The sequence below is a fragment of the Anoplopoma fimbria genome, chromosome 4, assembly GCF_027596085.1.
Source record: "Anoplopoma fimbria isolate UVic2021 breed Golden Eagle Sablefish chromosome 4, Afim_UVic_2022, whole genome shotgun sequence".
In the NCBI taxonomy this organism is placed as follows: domain Eukaryota; kingdom Metazoa; phylum Chordata; class Actinopteri; order Perciformes; family Anoplopomatidae; genus Anoplopoma; species Anoplopoma fimbria.
The window spans coordinates 10,200,577-10,223,326 of record NC_072452.1 but is presented as its reverse complement, the minus strand read 5'-3'; the positions used below and the strand labels follow the sequence as shown (position 1 = coordinate 10,223,326).

Below are 22,750 nucleotides of genomic sequence, written 5' to 3'. Positions count from 1 at the left end.
TCCTCAGGATTGGTGTGGGGAACAGCTCTGAGTGGCAGGCTCCTGCTCTAATTAAACCAGCAGAAGAATTAGTCCCGCTTGTGAGCAGCGTGAGAGTTTTCATAATTAACCGTGCTATTCATTCATTATTTAACTTAACAAGGTGGTTCAGTGGCCAAACATACAGTTGATCGGAGGCCTAATTTGGAAAATGCCACAACGATATTGAATATCTGAGATTTTTTGGCCCCAGCCACCTGTAAAGCTCCTGGATGATGAGGGATCAGGAAAAATGACTGAATATTTGGTCTTATTAACTTTGAAAGTGTCAGCTGGTGGTGTAGGCAAACACAGCAAAGCACTCTGCAATGCCTATTAAGTTCAAATGAAATGTAAGTCTAACCTTTCTAAGCTCCTTAATTCAGCTAAATTGGCTCCAGAGGAGGCTAATTTAGCCCTTTACAACATGGGTGGAAATGGGCATTAGAGCAGTGGTGCCACCAGCAAATGGCACTGGACCCTGACTTGTTTGCATAGAAAAATGTGTTAGCTTTCTATCTCAAAGAGGTGGGACTTTCCCTGTTCTTAAAAGCCTTACATACATTTTTTTCTCCGGACTATTTATTCACACCCAATTGCTGGCATTACCATTATCATTTTGACCACTGAGGTATTGTTAGTAAATGTAAATGGGGGTTAACATTAAAATGCAAATGCAGCACATAAAAGCATGCAGTCAGCATTTTATAATCCTGCATGAAAAATGTTACCTTATGAAGGGAATGCATTTAGATACTAAAACTATGATACCAAATCATACCGGGCTGTACTTACAACCCAGCCTGCTCTTCCCGGGAAGGTAATTGATACACAATTCATGTCTAAAATGATGGGGGCGGATGATCAAGTTAGACTGGTGTGATACAACCCTGCAAAATTATTGAGTCAGGCGATAATCTGTTTTGATGCAGCCCTTATACCACTTATGATAATTCATACCGTTCCATATTCTCACTCATACATAACAGCTGGGAGCCGCCGATCACAGGCACAGTGTGACTCATTCTGCCTATGCCCTTTCATATTTCACGAAGGCAGATCTAAAATGTGAAACATCCTTCCTATATTGTTGTTGTCGGGTGAAAACCTCGTACAGCCAGTTTTTGTGATCGTGACGTTTTTAAGAAAAGTCAAAGAATGACACGGTTCCTGTGTTAATCAGGGAGAAAAGTGACACACAACTTAAAATCTGAAATCAGCTGACATGGTCTGACACTTTTAACAGTTCAACTATTATGATCTGCATCATTGAATTTCTGCCACTCAGGGATCCATATCCATTTTAATCCCTGTCAAGCATTGTTAACTTGTTTACTGCTATATTAAGTACCAGATATGCTGCCTCAGAGAGAGGTATATAGCCTGTGGCAATTTGCTTCCAATGAAAGCATTAGACTCACAGCGGTGTTACAGCAACAATAAATTGAATTACACATGTGTTCTTGTATAGTGGATTCTGCAGACCCTGTATTTTTGATTTCATCAAAAATGTATGGAATACTGAAGCCTATTTTCGTGGAAATATTACTCACAATGGCACACGGTGTACAGTGTGCTGTGCATGCTGGAAATGTCGGCCCTGTTTACATTTGGCTTAGCTTCCTTGTAGCTGGGTTACTGCTCATGCATTTGTATTGTCACTGCTGTGTTTGCAGCAAAGATTTAAGGACTGCTTAGATGGGGAGAGCAAGATTAAAATATACAGTATAAAATAGCCTGGAAATCTATGGCATTGTTGCAAGTGTAAACCAGTTCAAACAAAGCAGCAGGCATGGTGTTTCCAGCACAGAGATATCACAACACAAATCAGACAAAAGCCAGAGTAAAGCCACTTCCTCTGCCTCCACTGTCAGGAAATAGAATAGCATTACCAGACTTGTAGCTGTGCTCCAGTAACCCAGAAACACATATTTCTAATTGTTCTAGCTGGCCTCTGGGGCTCCGTTCAAAGAGCTATGACCTCTTTCCAATCGGACCACGGCGCCTGGCCCACCAGGACCCACAGGAGAACCCGACTGAGTACGATCTCCTCAGGCGTGGGAGCCCTCCCCTGAGATGGCAAATCCAAATGCCACCTCCACATCTGTCTGCGAGTCATGTTTTATGTGGCGGCGCACACACACACACACACACACACAGGTACTTGTACACGCGCAAACATCAAACACACAAACACACTTTTGCACCTACGCACACAAAAGTCAAACACCCTCCGACAGCTCAATTTGTTCTCACTATCCCCTTGAAAGTGCACCGAAGACCAAACGAAAAGGCGAGATGGGCCGTGTATGCTTTTTCAACCTTTCTCCTTCTTGGACAATCTAATAACATCAGACTGCGGTGATGCAGCAAGGTCGGCTCCGGTCCAAGGTCACTCTCTGCTGGGTCCACGGCTGAGGAGGTGTGCACGGAGGAGGGGAGGGGAGCGGCAGGCAAACAGCGAGTTGGATTAGGTCTGATCCCAGATCCGAGAGCCTTACTGATTACAGTACAATACCTTTATAATTGAGAGTGATAAGGTCTGTGCCATTGGAAATGTTGCAAGTGTGCTGTTGATAATTAGTGACCCTGGAGAATACAGCCTCATTTTTTTTTCACAGAACAACAAGAAGCTCTTGGTGCTTGTGATGAGGTCCATGCTGATGCCGACAAAATAAAAGCCACCTAAACAGCTGAGCAATGAAGAATTACTCACTTATCAACTACGATCTTATCAGCGCACAAGTATGATTTGAAAGCAGAGCCACAACTTCTTTTGCAATGCTGTTTGGGGCTTTAATAATAATAATCTCTATACTTGCTTTCTATCTCTACCACTAGAGTCCTCTCTATCTGTTTTCTGGGGGACATGTCAGGGGCTAATTGTTAAGAATTGAGTTATTGAGCTGTATGCCCTTCTCCAGCCCCTGAAGGACTAACACCAATACAAATAGCTTCCAAACACTATTGGAATTCCAGTGGAGTGCCCCTGACTTACCCCAGCCATAATATTGTTCTAATAATTGGAGCTCACAAGCCATCAAATATCATGCTGGTTTGTTCAATTGATTCAGACAGGCTCAAGAAGGGGAAAAAAACAAGCATTTGCAATTTTTCCATTTGTAATCAGAATGGCATTTTTAATGATGGGAAATTATGTGAGGCAAAAGCGTTTTGTGATTTATCCTTTGGCTAACTTTCATGGAATATTGTGTGCTGTACAGGTTTTGACAGGACTACAAACAATATGCACATCTAAATTGTAACATTTGGCTCCAAATACAAGGTTGATATTCCACCTCCCCACCTGCAAATGCAAATGCCTTTATGATAGCTGCGCCTAAACACTGTAATTGGATGTAAAACATAATCAGGTAATTTGGTAGGATTGGCTTGATAGTGTTCTGATCAAATTTAATAGTTGACAAGGCAGAAGTGGGGTGTCAAGCGCCCGTTTACCACATTCTGTGGCCGTCGCTGCAGCACTGATACGATGAGAGCTATATCACGGCCCATCAGTAAAGGCAGTGGATTACTTATTGTGGGGGACTGCTGACTTGGCACGCAGCAGAATGAGGTTGAGTGAAGGCAAGTGGCAGAGCCGGATGATAATGAAAATAGTTGTGATAAAGATGTAATGGATTTGGGTTCGGGTGTAAAAAACATTCATGAATAATATCATAACGAAAGTGTGTTACACGGATTGACTTGGCTCGATAACACACAGACAATCTACACTTTAAAATACATCCCTGCCTTTTCTTGCGCAAGCTGCTCTTATCACCTGGGAACAGGACAGAAGCAGCAATGTGTCCAATCAAACAGTTGTCGTTCAGAAGTGTTTGAACATGTTTTAAAGCATTTCAAGTGCAAACCGAGTTTAATTAGAATGGCTGCTGATTAACACTGCCGCGAAAAAAGACTAGTGTGGAGAATATCAACAGTGCCTCAGCCACAGTGTGTGCCTCTCGTCTGGCTGGGCTTTAAACATCAAAGTCAGAAAAATGGAACAGATGCTGTTGTATGAAAGAAACTGTGACTTTAGTGAAGAGATGAGAATAATCAATAATATAGAAAAGATGTGCAGCTGATGTTTCAGTTTGTTTGCATTTTATGTATTCTTTTCAGAGCACGGTAAATGATTGTGCTGAAGCCAATGCATGTGGGTGTGTGCAGTAGTAAAAAGGGATATGTGTGCCTGGGAGATAAAGTAAAAGGAGCAAGTCTTTCTGCTGGTGTGTCGCTGCATGTTTGAGCGAAAGTTGTTACTGGGTGGAGAATTCACCATTATTGTATTTCATGCATTTGTGTGCTTGAAAATTCTTTGTTGGTTTCTCTCAGCAGCAGCTAAGTGCTGTAATTGCCCAGTGTAAATGTGCGAACGAGCAGCACTCCTCCGTGCTCCCCCGGTATACAATTTACCCAAAGGGAAGCGTGAATAATAAAGACTTCAAATGACAAGCACGCAGCAGGGTTAATGATAAAGGTCAACTTGCCAGCATGCAGCCAGTGAGTGTAAAGGACAAGTGGCATGGGGTCACAACTCCCATGGGCTCCTGGCCAATATATGAGAGCAAGACCCACAATTCTCCCAAACCAGATGAGCGCTGCTCCTCTGCAGCGACGGTTCCCTGAGCGGCTGCCATGTGCTGCACACTTCACTGATGCTTTTATTAGGCTGCTACGTCGCGTTAGCGGTGATAGAAACTAATACAGCAAGGCTCATATCTGTGTGTAAACAAAACAGGAGCAGACGAGATCTCCGAATATAATGGGTGTGGAATCTTCGTACAATGCTAGTGATGCTGTGGATTTTCTGTATTACACTCATATTGCTTAAGAGCAGCAGGATATTCAAGTGCAGCTATTGAAAAATAGAACGAAAATAGACAGAGACGGCGCTGCAGAGGGCCAGCACCGGTTTGACTGGCAGCTCCACGGAGAGAATGTCAGCCAACACCTGAAGCCACGCAACTCCAACAAGACATTCAGCTACACATTCCGCTTCTATTATTCATGAGAAAAACTGGCATTCGCTCACATCAGTCCAGCGTGATATTTACAAGAATCCCTTGAACTTCTTTTGCCTGCGAGGAACAAAGCCTCTTCCTGTTCTATGGACTAATCTCAATTAAGCCCTGCTGTTGATTAAGTACCCCATACAGAATTAACAATGTAAAATAAAATAAAAAAGTCCAACAATATGAGGTCTGAAGGAAATCATTTCCCCCTCTTCTTTTTTCTTTATACATTTGATTATATTTCTTACTGGTATGTACATTTAATCATTATTTTTTTTATCTAAAATAGAATATCTGTTTCAAAATGTACCATTTCATCATCCATCATCACAGTCTTACTGTGATTTACACATCTGCAAGTTCTATTTGTGGTGAAGCCTTTAGGCTCTTTTGCTGGTCAACCAAACCCTTGAAAAACATATTTAATCCTCTGATCAACTTTACAAATCAAACTAAGTGACAAAAGCTTAAAAGGTTCAGCTGTGTAACATGTGTGCGGTACCAATAGTTAATTTTGAGGGGAACATTTCCAATTCATTAACAGAATGTCTCAACGTTCCCTGCATTTATCACACACACATGCAACCGCTCAGACCATGTGCACAAAGCTTCCTTGGTTTAGCCTGATTCCCTTTGCATGCCATGATGGCTTTTTAATTTGTTTCCCATAATTTGTTTCCAGTTTATCCACAGGCATGTCAGAATTAGTAAATATGTAATTTTCAAATGAATTGTTAAATATCTGCACTACTTCCCTTCCACTGTAAGCAGCTTTTGTCATGCTGTTATTTTATACCCCTCTCTGTAGGCTGCTGTTTCTTTCTTTTGTTTTTGTTGTTGTCTTACATTAGAATCAAAACAAATCGATCCTCAGCAAAACGCTGATGAGACATTCAGTCTGTCAGGATGAGATTCCAGTTTCAAAGATTTTCTACTCGTGCTGAAAATGGACTCTGGTGCAATGTTTTTTGAATATATCTTTTTACTCTTATGCAAAACTATTTCACATTCAAACCTTCAAATATTTCAAACTACCTTGTAAACATTTACTGCGGACCTATTTCAAAGCATCAAATGCTACTACATATCCTCTATCTCCGTATCAAGAATCATACTTTATAAAAAAGTGCAGCCACCCACCTACCTTAAGTCTAATCAGTGAATGTCATGACCGCTGTCCATGGTGCTGAATCTGGGGTTGTCCTTGGTGTTCACCGACATAAGCTCTAATGGGCAAGAATCCCGCTGCTGGGGACTGATGCTTAATAGTTACTTTGACTGATCAGCCTCTTCATTTGCTTCACCTTCCAAGCTCATTATATATACCTTGCTGTTCCAGATCTTAGTTGCTGAGTCTTAGAGATGCCAACACCAAGCTACCGTCCGCTCCAGAAAGTTCTCACTCGGTAAGAGAGTTTTTAAAGTTATTTGGGTGCCTTTCGTCGGTGGCCGCTGCAGTTAGTTTTCAGTATCGCCTGTTTTTTGTTTGCTTGAGCAAAGAAAAGATTTATCAAGTCTGTTTAAAGTCAGAAATAATGCATGTGGTGTTTTCTCTGTGCTCAGGTCATGTTGAGCAACATTGCATTGTAACAGATACAGTTATATGCTATTGTTATTCTGATTGAACTCTCAATATGTACACTGATTGGTACAACAAAAAGATCTGACTTTTGAATCCTACTGATGTGGTAGAAAATTTAAAGTGGGCAGAAATGAAGAAAGAACTAATTATTTTCTTGTGTCACTGTTAATAATACGTGTTTTTTTTGTCTTACTTTAAATCTCCCAACTAGCCACCATGCCCTTATCATTTTGCACATTAGCCTGGACTAAAGGTTTATTTCTAAATGATCTAGTCCTGACTTCGAACCCCCCCCACTGAAGCCAGATTCTGTGTTTCCATCCACATTTCCACAGAAAAAGAACAACTAATCAGGCTCATACAATGATGCCTACAGACAGGCACAGCCCCCCCTACCTGACATGACTGCAAAAGTTACATAAGCAGAGGGCACTCAGGCAAAGGCAGTGCCTGCAGAATTCCTTGTACACTGGCTTACTACAACAAAGCCCTTCCAGTGTGTTCGGATTCTCTACATTTCCCTCCAGAGTATTTCCTCGTTCCTGGGGTCGAAGGGAATGGCTGGGCAAAGGATATGGTGGGAAAATCCTACTTGGATCAATTCTATACCAATCAAGGCTCCTAAATAGTAAAGGAGATGAAGTTGGACTTAGTAGAGCTGCATGGCTCAGTTCGCTGCAGAATGTAAGGATGAAGTGCACCCCTGTTTCACACTGCCGAGAAATTATTGTATTTTCTTCAGAACAGTCGGTTTTGTAGAAATGCCCTCACACGGTCCTCCTTGGGGTTATGACACATTCAAATCCATATATAGCCCTATAAAATTAACTCTCATAGGAGTAGGATGGCCCTTGCCTGACGTGTAATATAACCTGTCGGGGATATATTGCCACCTATTTGCTTACTATGGTCCTTCTGTGGGTACTTCGTATTAAGTGTAAGCACTACACTGGATATCTGGCTCGGTATTCTGCTACATTAGCAGCACCTTTATCATTCGGCATCTTTCACAAAGCTCCGAGCAGTCACGATTCTCCCTAAATGGGCATTAATTCTCACCTCTGTCCTATTCTAATAATACCAAACTCCTATTCGAGAGGTGTGATTAAAAGCATTGTGACCAGACCTTGTTCACACGCTGTCCCTCCCAACCTTCCTCCCTCTGATTGGTGCAGTTCCACCCACTGTGCGAGTGCATCGCACACTGTTATTTTGCTCCCCCTCCCCGGCTGTGCTGCCCACTTCAATCCATTATCCCAAAATGTCCACCTACCTTTGCTTAGCAATCCCCTTCACTACCACCTCAAGTGGGGCTCTTTACCAACCACGCCCCCCTCCCCACCAAACCCCCACCACCCCGCTCGGGTCTTCACTAATCCAACCTGTTCTTCTCCTCCTGCTTCCACCCTGCTCCTCATCCTCTTTGGGCTCCCGCCTCCCGCCTCTGTCAGACCCTCTGCTGCAGTGCTTTGTGGCGGCAGCTGCCTCCCACACATACGAGGACTGCTGACCTTGGCGGTTTGGCTTGGCCACTGCTATGATTAATGCCTCGACAAGACGAGAATCAAGTCCCACTACCTGCCTGGCCAATATATATCTTCTTACACACATCATTCCTGTCTAAGGACACACCTGATGAAGGAAAAATCTTAACCTCCGTCCTTGCTCTCTAATCCTCACCCACCCCCTCTTCTACCCGTCACAATGCTGCTGAAAAGGAGTAAGAAGCTGAAAAAGAGGTTTTTTTTTTCTCCTCTGAATGATCAAACATGCCGCACTGGGCTCATCTGGAAGGTGTACAGGCTGGCTTCCGTTCGATAAGGCTGTTACCTGTACGTATTTTGCCCTGAGGAAGAAGAAGCGCCTGTGTGTGGTTTTTTTTTCCCGTTGTGAAGTAAAAACTCCCTCAAGGACAAATGCACCAAGAAGAAAAGCAGTGCTGCCATTAGAAGCCCCATACTCCCTCCTAGAGCCGAGAATAAAGCAAAACAAAGCATTCAAGCAATGAATCACCACAGATAGATCTTTCAGAAGCCATAAACAAGAAGCCTGATACGAGATGGGAATAGACTAAAGTTATAAAAGTCTCAGAAATACAAATATTCACCTTTGGGTATACAATATATCTCGCTTGTGTCATCTTCTGACGAAGTGATATCTGTTCAAAGACCTCGTACAATGATATGTACTGTTTTCATTTAATTGATTTTTCGTTCCCAGAGTCGATATCTCAGTGGAGAAACAAAACAGTAATTTGCAGTTCCCATTACCCAGACTGCAATGGGTTTTTTTTTCTGTGGCATTTTAAGCCTCTCAATGTACTTTAGTTTGGGAATGCTCTTGGTTTTGCATTATTTATTGCTACAATCTGATCCATTTACAGTTTTATTGAGAGTCTAGAACTTTTCAGATGTGTTCCGAAATCTTAATCCAGTATTTATGTAGTTTTGTATGACCCAGGGGAGTACGCAGATACATCAATTATAACAGCTACACATTAAACGGTGGTGATGTTATAAAGCTGATGTGTTATGCAACAACACATAAAAGGTTGAGGTGACCTTCCAATGCAAACCAAGGTCATTTTGCAATTGTTGGGCAATAAACCAGCCCAAACAACACCAAGTAAAGCAGGTCACACAAAAGCCCCTGTTGGTGTGAATATATTTTGGGATTTACTGGCCCGGCTATTAAAAGGGCATCTGGCTCTGAAAACAAAGTCGAAGGCCAGCCAGGGATTCACAAAACTCTGAAATGTCTATTAGTGCAAGTTAATAGCCTCTACCACAAAAAACAAAGGTGAAAAAATAGCTTAATCACTCCTTTGGCAACACCTGCCACTACGAATCGCCTAATGGTTACTTTATTTGAGTCTCACACTCAAATACAATCAATTTAAGGACCACTTGAAAATATGAAAAAAGTTTTGGCACAGAGGGTCAAACCTGGAAATTTCAGCTCGAACCCTGAATTACGGTGGAAATAGAAATGACATCTTTTGTTGCTCTACTATGCCATGTCAGTTCAAGAGAGAGAGATGCTCGGTAAATATTTTTCTTCTTTCTGTTCTGTCTTCCACTCAAATCTCCACCTGCGGAACTCTTAGTTTTGTGTGCCACTAGACTGAATAAGAACAATGTTTACTAATGTTAAGGTTGCAAATGAAAGCTTTACAAGAAGCACATCTTCCTTCACAAGCAGTAAAGGTCAAACAGCCATGAATAAAGTATCTCAACCACAAACACTGATACAAGATTGACATTTTCCTTTAGTGAACCGCCGTTCCATCTGTGCACTTCATATTTGGTGAAGTGCTCCGTTCCAACATGAGACGCCGCAGAAGACCCCTTGACCAGATGAAAGCAAATTGTCGGGTGAGCTCTTTGATGTCTTTGTTATGCATATTTACGGTTTTGGTGAGAGTACAGCGATAATCTAAAGATGTTTTCATCTCAGGGCAGTGCTACAGCAAAGCTTGTTTTGCATAGTGAAAATCACTACTGTCCCGTAGAAAATTGATTTCTTAATGTCACAGTTTTCTAAAATGTCATGCTTATGAAATATAATGAGCTTTGTTCCTGTTTCCATTTGTTGTAAGATGAAAAAGAAGGACAAATTCTCATTAAAAATGCATCAGCCATCTGAGTTCAAGTCACAACAGTGAGGGGGAAATTTGTTGTTCATTCAGTGTAGAACATCTTTACACAACGCTGCTAGATGATTCTGAGCAGGTGGTTAGACTTAGAAACAGTACCTCAAACAAGGTGTTTAATATACCAGCCATTCGAAATATCACAACTGGTTATGCCTCATAGAAATAGAAAATGGAAAAAGTAATTAAGCATTGCGTCCGTCAGCAGCAGAGTTGGGCTGTCCATGTCAAATTTGGAATTGAGTCAATATCCACAAAATTTGCCCGAGAACTTGTTTCTGAGCGATCAAAGGTGAACAAAAGAAGCTACCTAATAGATTATTACATTTATTCTGCTGCCTCTCTGTGTCCATATTCCACTTTCTAATTTAGTAAGTCTGATTTTTTTAGCAGATGTAGCTAATGAGACTAAATTAAAACAAATGTATTTCACGCGGCTGTGAGACAAAAGGATCTGGTGGTAATTTTTGGGGAAAAACAAACCCAGAATATCCAATATGCAGAGCTTCCTGTTGCCGGACAGCATTTTTAACTGATCACCTATCACAAAATGCATCAAATGACAATGTATCGTTTTGCATTTCCTGTGCCTGCTTCACATACCTGCCACAGCAAGTTTTGCCAGTTGTTTGCTTTTAATGTGAGCTATTCGCAGGAGGGGATGTTCGTATTGCATGAGCAGTAACTTAATACACCTCTTATATGACTGAAGGATCTTTTCCTTTGAAGTCTGCGTGTGTATCAATCAATAAATCAAGTGTATTTATATTGTACATTTAAAACAAATCAAATGTAATTCAAATTGCTCTACAAATGATTGACACAAACAAACAGGATGTTAAAGAAAGAAAAACTCATCAAAAACTGAAAGGAAGATGAAGAGTCTACTGCACACCAAATACAATACAGTAAAAATAAAAAGTTTTATTGAGCTGAGTTGATAAAATAAGAAATTAAATATATATAAATGCTAAAACCATAGCATAAAAAACATAAAACACTGTATAAGATAAAGGTGTTTAAATAATAACCAATAATAATAAAAAATAAATAAATAATAGAACACTACATTAAAACCAGACTGAATAGATGGGTTTTAGTTTCTGTTTGAAATATCAATATTTTTAGCAACTCTCAGATTCTCTGTAAGGCTGTTCCAACGGTTTGGAGCATCAGGGCTAAAAACAGCATCACCAAATGTTTTTTCTGCCTTATAAAAAACATTTGGTGATGCTGTATGCTTTACAATCTATATGAAAACTACCAAGGAATCAGTATAAAAATATTGAAATAGGCGGAATATGTTTTTGTTTTCCTTTTTGGTCTCAGTTAATACTCAGGCAAAGGAATTTTGAATTATTGTAGTTGGCTTATTGTAGTCTTTGGTAGACCAGAAATGGCCTCACTTTGGAGATGTTCTTCAAACAATAAAATGCTGTTTTTATGATATGTCGCATGTGGGCCTTGAAGTTAAAATTAAGGTAAAAAATCTCTCCCAGATTTCTTGCTTCTCGACTTGGGCTGAAACCTAGTGCATTCATTTTGACAAACGGTTTCTCTCACTGGGCCCTTGAACGAATTATTAGTACTTCTCTTTGTTCCAGGTCAAGCAGCACCAAAACTGCTTGTTTCAGTCAAGATTTGTCCTGACATCATTCACAACTTGTGACCTGGAAACTGATTGAAACATTTTAAATCTAGTGTTTGCATTAAAAAAAGGCACTTAACTGATTTAAAACCAGTTTATCAAACATTTTGCTTCAAAAAGGGAGATTTGGATCGGTCTAAAATTGTTGATGTCATAATGTCTGAGTTCTATTTCTTTAAAAGCGGCTAGCAGTTTCAAAATCAGTTGGGAAGACCAAAGCCATAGGGAGTAATTTACAATGTCAAGGATGTCTCAAATACAGAATTAATAATCGTTTAAAGATTTAGGCTGGACTTGGGTCAAGGGAACACATGGAGCGCTTCAGCTCTGCTACTGTATACTGACAGTTTCAGCATCAGTCAGGTCAAAACATTCAAACCTGACCTCAGTGTGTATACAAGATAGGTTAAAAGTACAGTGTGCCCTTTCCGAGGCTAGATCGACTGCAGTAGCAAACCCATCATTTTTTGAAGAATCTTGACACTGCGGCTCATTGTAGGGTTTACTAGAGAATCTATTGTGCTAAAAAGCAGTCTGTGATTGTTGGTGTTTACCAGATTAGAAGAAATGTTTGCTGTGATGTTAGAACTGCATTGTTTTACCTTAAAAAGAATTCAATGAGTATTTTATGATGGATTACTAATTTTGAGGTCCGCCAACTGCCTTCAGTAATTCAGTCTCCTTTTAGGTCCATTGTTTGATTATTTTTCCAAGAAGTAACCTTTCTGAAGTAGCATTAATCTAATCTTCACAGGACATTGGTGAGACATTGTTTTGTAGGCTGCAATTTGTGATGTCATTTGTGGCTACTTCGGGGGTAATGTAGCATTTTTGATAGTAAATTCTGTGATGTTTAGGAGAATGATCCAAACTTTTAAAAACACAGAGTGGTAGTCAGAAAGAGTCGGATCAATAACTGAAGGGATACTAATGTTAAGAGCATAATATATGACCAAATCTCGGGTTAGTCCAAGCTTGTGAGTCGGTGTGATAGTATTCTGTTTAAAAGCCATACAGTCCAACAGTTCTACAAACACTTTGGCATCTGTTAAATTACCAAGATCTATGTTAAAATCACCAATTAAAATGCAAGTATTGTTGCTTGTGTGGATGACAGACAGTAGGACAGCTGTCCCTTCACAATTATTTCCTTGTTGATTGCAAAGTATGGCAACCTGAGATGAGACAGGAGAGGAAGAGGAGTGTGCTGTAGTGGGTGTGCATTGTGGAGAGGATTGGACAGAATGTTGAATGTTAGCCCCAGAAGAAGTAAAAATGATTGTTAAAAACCACGTTGTGAGATCTACATGCTGACTGCAGCCATGTGCAGACGGCTAAAACGCTCAACTCCAAGACCGAAAAATGGAGGAATGGGTTCTAAAAAATAATAATAAAAAAAACCGTTCACTTTCCTTTAAAATAATTTTAGGTGCACTCAGACTCCCAATGGGATGTGTCGTTTGCTCCCACATGCAGTGCTACTCTTTTGATGGAGTGAGGGAGTAAGTGGAGGAGGTCCAAGAGTTTATCCAATGTGACGGGGACTGTGGCAGCAGGAAGACAGTGTGTGATGGCGTTTGTGAAGCACATGTCCCTGGCTATTGAGTCTCCAATGATCAATGTTTTTTGGGGGTTTTGGGTGGTTTTTTTTGGGCGCGCCACAGACACCAAGACACAAAAACATGAATAATGTAATACCTTCATCAGTGGGCCGTAGGGCTAATCACCTTTGTGTTACCTCCTTAGGCAATAGTGACTGAACAGACATTTATCTAAATGAAAATTTTCAAGATTGCCACTTTAACTGTGAGAATTTAAGCTTGCAGTCCACACACAGCCATTGTAGTTTAGAGCACAGAAATAGTCTATCCAAGAAGATGGTCTTTTAAATAAAATAATAGAGTTAAAAACATGTTTTGCTTAGTAGTAGAAAGTGGCGTTCTCGGACGTATGCTCTCGCTCTTCAGTTAGTGCACTAGCAGAAGACTAGTCCTAAAAAAACAACTTTAATATCCACATCCGATGATTTTAATCTATTTTCCTGTGAAAAGATGTGGTTATGCAACCAGGATCTAAAAGTGTATCATACAAGTATGGCCCAAAACTTGATAAAAACTGGATATAAGTCGAAACCTGACAGAGCCTCTGATAGGTGCACTAACTGTTGGAGTGGAAATGAGGCTCATGCCCCTAAGCTAGGTAATCTGAATGGCTGACCATGCCACTAGCAAAGAAAGCTTACATATAGTGAGGTAACTATGGATGTAAATACATTGAATGGCTATGCTGAAAAATTGCCAAATATAAATAGTAACAAAAACTGTATGGATATTACCCTGTTCAATTTCAAAATGTCTATTTATATCATTTCATGTCACTCTGGCTTTGAAAAATACTGCATTAAGGCAATGCTGTGAGAAACCCAGTTGTAAGTTCCAAATTTTGGACGTTCCCATCAGTGTGGGAAAACACAATTAGTCCTGATTGGTTCCCCTCCCTCAACAACCGACTAAACTCTTTCAATCAGGGAGGTCTCCAGCATTTGAAATTACACGCTCTCTGGATGTGGTGCAGATTGTGCTTTGAGCCAATCAAAGCACAGAGTCACGACTGCAACTGAGAACTCACTTTATATAGGATTTAATATAGGAATAATTATAATAAAGCGCATTTTGAGAAACAACATAATCAAAAAAAAATAATGAAAAGTTGATAAGACAATTTATAGATTTTTGACCAGAGCTATATTTAAAACTTACCCTACATGAAGAAGATTTAAGCTCTTGCTGTGTAAGCACTGCAAAGGAACTGAGTCCTACTCAGTGGTATTCCTCCTTTATTAATTAAAACTTACCCAACAGTTTTAAGCTGGAAAGCAAACATCTTCTTTGGGGGACAGTGAAAAGCCGAGCCCTGGGAAACAAAAGGCCCCATCTGGGCCCTGTCTTGCAGAGCCAGACGTTTGTTGCAGTGTGTCTGGCAAGAGCGGCTTAAGAGTTAATTTCCTGGCAGTGATTTGTAGGAGAGCAGCATCAACAAGCGGCTGCAGACTGGAGCATGAAAACCATTACTTCAATCCCTCACTCCCTGACATTAATAGGATGAATAAATGTTTTTGTTCTCTGCTTAATTTGGATGAATTCATCCAAATGGCAACAAAAACAAGTAAATATCCATCTCGGCTCTCTTCCTGGTAATAGCAGACAAAGAGAACTCACTCCGCCTTCGCTTTTTCTTCCACCTACTGTTTGAGAATTCCTCTGCTCGGCGCCAAGCTCATATATCAGATGATAACCAAAATGACTGTGACTGGGAACACTTACCGAGGGAGGCTCTTTATTTTAAGTTGATTCACCCACGCCACACGGGAGGTTGTCATGCTGAACGTTATTCCACAGTAACTCACAGGGCGATTTTTGTGATCCCCGACATCCGATGTGACAAATTAGATCCACCCAGACAGATTATATCCTGCATATTACCTTGCAGTAAAACACAACAAAAAAAAGTAATTTCCATACTCATTTTATAAATACAATGAAACAATAAATCATGGGGCCAGGAGCATTTTGCATCAGAGAGGAACACACTTTACAGTCATTTCACATGTTTTGGCGACTAAATGGAAAGTCATCAATTTTCAAGAGGGATTGGTTTAAGCTGCTAAAGTGCACACGTTGGTCTTTTCTGGTATTTTTGGCAGATTTAAAACAGCTTCAGGTGCAAACCGAGGGCCGAACCTGACTTGCCTGTAGCTTGGAGTGCAATGAGATCTTGCCAACCGAGACGGATATATATGTGGCTAAGAGTAAATAGATGTGTATTAAATCACATCTGGGCTTAATCTAGATAGAAGATAGTTCAAGAGACAAGTGTAATGGGGCCAATGGTTTTATACCTCAGACAGGAAGTCATCCTTTAGTATCACTACTTAACCACCGTCCTGCAGACTACAGCGTCCGGGTCAGGAGGCCGTGAGCATGCGGCGCTCTTCAGCTCTCAGTGGACCTCGGCAGCAATTCTTCAGTAAGTGAAAAACAACTATACAAACTTGTGAGATAGACTGTCCTTTGCTCTGCAATATTGCTCACACACAGCCGCACATATCCTCTGCTCCCCAAATCCCTGGCTGAATTACCAACAGTCACCATCTTTAGTTTGGGAGAGGGACCGGAGAGAAAGTCAGAGTCACTTACCACACACAGAATAACTCTGGCAACTGAACAAAATCAAACACCTGCGCTGCTGCTTCATCGCCGCTTCCACCAACACTCTTATAGTAGGATGGGGATATTTTGATTGGATCTAAAACTATTCTTTTGAGGTCCTAAATAACTCGGGTGGACTGAGGTGGCAGTCCATAGCTGTGTGGCGGTCCCAGCATAAAATGGCTGCGATCAAAGAGATATGGGAGATAAACATCAAAGGTCACAAATAAACCCAGTCGAGGGTGAAAACGCTCCACAAGTGCAGACTGTACTTGACCATTCTCCCTTTTTAGAGGGAGGAATCTCACCTTGAGTTTTGGCAAGAGAGGCAGCCTTTGTTAATTTTTAATGCATTTGGAAACTAGTAATTAAGTCCCCCCCTCCCTCCCCCCCAATGGACTGGGAAATTGACATGCTCTGGAGAGCCAGTGAGTAATTATATTTGTAAAGAGCAGTGATACAAGATACTCCCCTCTGACTGGGACTCATTACACATCATTAGAGAGGCGCGGCAACTAGGCACACGCACATGCACACGCCACACACACACACACACACACACGGGCGGGTGAAGTCACACACTTTGAGACGGACACACAATGTCTCTTTCTTTTTCTCACGCGCACATACGGATCAATGAGCAGAAATGGAAACACTGTTTCTCTTTGGTAAACAAACTATGATCCTCAGGTCAACTGTCCTGAGCAGAGTGTGACCAGTCCTAACAGGGCAGTGTAAAACCTCTCCACATCTCATCTGCTGCTAATCAAACGTCAATAAGAAATTAAATGATCAAATTTGAAATGAATTCTCATTCATCTAAATAGTTAAAGGTTCAGATATGAAAGTTTCCAAATGGGGCCTCAGGAGAATTGTGGTCCACCCTTTGAAGCAATAATTACCATTACAGCAGCGCAGGGCTAAAAGCTGCAGGGGATGATAGAACGGCGCGGGAAACTTGGTGGACTCCTCTTTAATTGGAACTGTGAGTGGCCGAGGGTCTCCGAATAGAATTTGTCTCCACCATGTTACCTCTTCTCCCTACAGTATTTCTCCTCCCTATCCTCCAACCTTTATTTTTCTCTCTGCAAGTGTTTGAGTTTAACTGTACGATGTGAAGCCACCATGCAAAATTTATAAAACCAGGCTACATCCACTGCGGCCTGTCTTTTGGAAAACACCAAACAAATGCTAAATCTATATTTCATAACGCACTGAGCACAATCTTTCAATAACTTTGCTCCACTTGAGTGAAATGTTGAGAAAGCCCTGTGAAGCTGGAAATAGTGTTGCTACAAAAATGGATAGATCGTAAGTGAAATTAATGCAATAGATATATAAAACATTCATCACTGACATTTACCAATGTTTCGAGCCGTCCAATTTGTTGAAGTTTGCTGGAGAAAATGTTTTTGTTCTTCGCATTAAAAAATGCTTTCAGAGATTTGTTAGTGAGGGTTGTTGTTGCATAATAGTTCTGGGCCTATTGTTTCTGTGCAATGAGTAACTATTCAGATAGTTGTGTGTATTTCAAACTAAGGTATTTACTGCATTATTTATGCCGTATTCAGATTGCCCAGGGACGGTGGGAGAGCTATATTAGTGTCAGAAAGCGTAGTTTGTTGCCTTGTCTGCTTTCACTTTAAACTCATTATCTTGTCTAATTCTCTCAGCCTTCATTATTCCCTCATCCCTTTAAGCAGCCTAATTAAAAGAGCTTTCATTTTTTTCCATTAATATTTATTTATTTATTCTTAATTTCTTCATGGAACTGCGTCACCCAGTGTCAAATTTAAATGACTGATTTTCTTTTCTCCCGTTACTCAAATGAAGGGAGTCCTGCTGCACGGCACTTGAGCTGAAGCCACAGAAGAAGTACATACTGGAGTATTTGCTCTCATCTAGCTGTCAGATGACCCGATGTTACACGCTGTGTGCAGTGGCTAATGCACAGTGTCCAACATAAACCGCTAATCTACTCCACTTAATGCTGTCTAGACTAGATTAATGCTGAAACTGGTATAGCGGCACCCGTATTCAATAAGAAACTGCAAACACAAATAAAATCAAGACATGTAATTATAATTTCTCATCTTCTGAGTATTGCAATTCATACTTTATGACTGAAAGTCTTCAGACCGCTTAGTGTTAATTGGCCCATCATGGTCTGATTTCTCTCTGGCCTTGGTTTTATTTGGTTAATACGAGTGTGTCTATAATAACAGTTTAAAGCCGCACCATGGGGAGATTATCAGACCAGGCTTCAGCGATGGACATTATCGTTCAGCTACATGCATCGCTTCCTCTCTGCTCATTCCTCTGAATGGTTGCTGGGGAGCTTTACCAAGAGAGCCGCTTTGTGAACTGTACATACATGTGTATGTCTGTGCAAAAACGCATCAGCACGTGTGTGTGCAGACTGTCTTTGCTTGTGTCTCACACAGTAGCGTATGTGGTGTTCGAGGGTGTGTGTGCATGCATGTAGAATGACATTTAGGGAAATGTGGCAGCGAGAGAAGAAACATCTGACTCATAATTGAAGTGCCATGAAAGAAAGATGATCATGAATCTGTATTAGGCTTACGTGCTCGGCTTTAAAGCCAGCAGCAGTAGTGGCACGTGCTCAGCCAGTACTCTGACCACCTTAACCACCCTGAAGGCTGATTACAACGCTTAAAGTGATACTGCACAAAAATGACAGGAAATGAGGAAAACACTGCGCATTCAAGGCGAGCAATCCTGATGACAAAATCGATAGGCCACAGCGCTTTCATCTCCATCAAAGAGAGTCTCAGGATGAATGAAGTTGTGCCTGTGTGAGTCAACCACACCAGTCATCTCAGTGTCCTGAGGGGTAAGGAGGCACCATTCCTCAGTCACCCTCTTGCTCGCAATATGTGGGGAAGCAAGGCTCTGCTCCTTTAAGGATATATTCAGGTCATATTCAATATTATTTCGTTAAAAACCAATGCCATGAAAAGACCAATGTTAACAATGAACTGATTTTACCAACGAACATGTGCAGCCAAAGTCTGATATAGCTCAGTGGCCCCAATCCTTTTTGCTTTTTGACTGTTTAAAAAAAAAGCGTAGTTATGGCATCTTGACACGGATTGTAAATTCTTAGAGGTCTGAAAAAGAGACCAGTAAAATGTAACACTATTTCTTATGTAGCAGACACTTCTCTTCTTCTTTCCTATCTTGTTAATCATCCTGTGACTCTTCAGATTGATTGAACAACCTCTTCTGGGGCCCTGACCCCCAGGTTAGCAGAGACTAACAGACCATGTACACTGTTGTGTGTTTGAGTCAATGCTGCATACAACAGTCCTGCTGCTGTAAATACTCATTGGCACAACAGTGAACACAAAAGCAATACATTGTTACTTTTGAATAACGAGGAAATAGCACATTCATTGTCTTACAAATAAAAAATGACCTATTGTTTTAAGTAATAATAATTAAGTAATAAACAACACGATTCACTGCACTCAGGGTAGCGTACAGAGGTTCATGCTAATTAGTGCTAGCAAACTTTAAATAGATAGTGCTTTGTAGACAGTATGGAGTCATATCTCTACTACTCTGCTCTTCTCTTCTAACCTGAAGCGCCAGAGAGTTTGTCACACAGAACCATCTGAGAAGCCGTCATTTGAAACAGTTTGGAAAAGGGCAGGTATGTTAAAAAAATGACATGGCAGGTGATTGGATGAACCATCTGTCAATCAAACTCTTACCGAAGCATGTCGTGAGAAGAGCAAAAACAAGCTTTCAGTGCCTTTCTTTGCTCTTCTGTCAATGAAGAAAAACTCTCCAGTTTTGATTTAAATTATGCTATTACAGTATCTACGCTAACCTATTCTGGAGCTGCCATTGTTGTTTAGAACAAACAATGCCTCCCACAATCGCACACACCTAAGCCACACCTGTAGCTGTCAGTACCTCCTCACAGGACACTGACTGGTCCGGTCTACTTGAAGTTTGACATGATAGAATTTTTTTCTGATAAGTTATTCCGCAATTCTCTAGTGATCTTGTGACATTGCGAGAATCCAGCAGCCATGCAACATAATTTATTTGCTGGTGTTACACTACATTTTCACATTAACTGCTGTTAGCAAATAATATATTGAATCTGTGTATGAAAACTGTCCCCTACAAACGCAATATTTACCTCTCCTTGAATAACGGTTGTCAAATTACTTGATATTGGAGCTAAAAACAGAATGAAATATTGTAACTCTTCAGTTACAATCAATAGGCTTGGAGCTGTGAGCCACAGACAGTATAGTGAAGTCTGACAGCACTGAGAGAGATATTTATCAAATGTTGGTTTTTGGGTTTTCTTTTGATTTGTTGACCAAAGGGAACATATTGACTTTGCCGTATCCTTTATGTTAACAGCAAATCTGAGGCAATATTCTCCACAAATGCAAACAACAACTCAGGGAAATTGGATCTTATATTCAAAGTGTTTGTACTCAGAACACAACCACTCCAAATCAAGAGATGGCTAGAAAAGGTACAAAGCTTGGGTAGTGTGCTAACAAACTCCATTTTGTGTTGCTGCAGCTGTTTCCATGGAGCTCTCTCTCCTTCTCTTTCGCTCTCTCTCTCATTCTCTGCATCTCCACTCTTTTCTCACACACATACACACACACAGAGACACACACACACACACACACAAGTGTCTGAAAGAGGATTCAGCTGTGTGAGTCAATCTGCAACCAACTGCAACTCAGAGAGAGAACCCCTCGTTCACTCTAACAGACCCTTCTCCTCTCTTCTATCTCTCCAGCATCACGCCCATCTCATCATTTTTTTTCAACCTCATTACAATAATTTCTTAATTTATTCTAAACCCCAGTCACAACAACAAACCCACATTCAGCAAAGTCAATTACTGTGATTTTGATACACAAGCACCACATCAACAAGAATCATAGAAACCAGCTCCGTGTATTTACATTGCTATGTTTTTTCCCCCGGCCTTATTTGGAGTGTATGTGGCAATCAGCAGTGCTCATTACACCTAGCTGCCCTATAAAGATGGCCCAGAAAAATGTCCTTGAAGGAGGAAGTCAAGTAAAAAAAAAAAAAAAAAAAAAAAAAAAAAAAAGACATGAAAAGATGCTTACCGAGGACACCGACGCGGTAGTTGAGAGTGATAACGATGACATTTCCGTAGCTGGCCAGGACGCTCCCATCGATCATGTTGCCCGTCCCCTCCATGTAGGATCCTCCGTGGATGTACACCATCACAGGCTTGGCCCCGGTGTCTCGTATGTCTGCAAGAGCGGCCATCATTAACACATTCACATTGTGGTCCAGCCCACTCCGATCAAGGGTCAGCTCAGATTCAGATACAGCAGATACAGCGGATACAGCGGATGGTGGCCACAAACAGACAAGCTGACGGTCACCTCTCAGATACCAGCTGTAAGGTCACAGTCTGCTACTACCTACTAATGGAAATGGAGGCAATAGTCTTTCATATCTGCTCTTTGAGATACAAATTTCTGTGCGCTCGTTATGTTGACTCTAACTCTATTATAGTAATTGGCCATCTCAGCTGAAAATGTGGCTTGCCATTTACAAGATAAAAATATTTATCACAAACCAAACTATTAGGGCTGTATTGGCTTTGTGTTGTCTTCCAATATAGACCCATAGGAAGCCATTAGGGAGAATAAAGAGAGAGACACCCTGACACATATCCTAACCGGGGAGAAGGCTAATCTGGCTCGACAGTGATAGGGGAAAATGCACCGGCTAATTACACAATGCTACCACGCGCCTCCTTTTTACACAGACCTATCTCTGTGCAACAATTTATTTGCACCGTCTTGCTCGGCATTGTGGGCAGTTACATTTTTGCTTCAATTTTAGCAAAATGTTGTTTATTCTATTCCCGAACCAGGGCTTGATACCCAGCTGGAGCGACACTCCAGCCAGATAAAGCACATCCAGAGGTAGAGGGAAGAAAAAAGCCTCTGTTTGAGGAATAGACTGAATTACTGGCTGGCTAGCTGGAGCTGGGAGACAAGACAAGAAACTCTCTCTCATTTTCACTCCTGCTCCCCCCCGTGTTCTGTGTAGCTTCTCGCCTTCCCCTCCCTCACTTTGTATCGCTTTCACTCACAGACTCTGCCCTGTCTCTCCCTGTTTCTCTCCCGCCTTCCCTCCATCTCTGTCCAACTCCCTGCCTCTCTTTTTTTTCTCTCTCCCCCTAAGCCCTGAGAGTGGTGAGAATGAGACGGGGTGGGAGGGCAAAGAGTGAGGAAGACAGAGAGAGAGAAAGAGAGAAAAAGAGAGAGAGAGAGAGAGAGACACAAAGAGAGACCGGAAGGAAGGAAGATAGAAAGAAAGGCAGAAAGAAAAAAAGAATTTAAAAAAAGGGCAGAAAAGAATAAAGATATAAAATAGGAGAGAAAATAAAAAAAAAGAGAGAGAGCAATAGGCTCAGATTTAAAATGGTGGTATTGTATTCAGGTTGCTATGGTGACAGAGCCAAAATTCAAAATCCTCAAGAACAGCTAATCGCAGACCACATCCTGCACAGCCCAATCTGCATCCATCTGCAGGCACCGCTCGTCGTTATGCACCCCATCACATTAGCAT

At 41.2% G+C, this 22,750-nt stretch overlaps 1 protein-coding gene across 1 annotated transcript in view; it reads right to left on the bottom strand.

The window, feature by feature from the left end:
• Positions 1-22,750, bottom strand: part of nlgn3a (neuroligin 3a) — an 89,941-nt gene that overhangs the window by 50,271 nt on the left and 16,920 nt on the right. Inside the window, exon 2 of the mRNA XM_054597165.1 lies at positions 21,268-21,417. Within this exon, the coding sequence (XP_054453140.1) occupies positions 21,268-21,417 (150 nt within the window). The remainder of the gene's footprint in view (positions 1-21,267; positions 21,418-22,750) is intronic.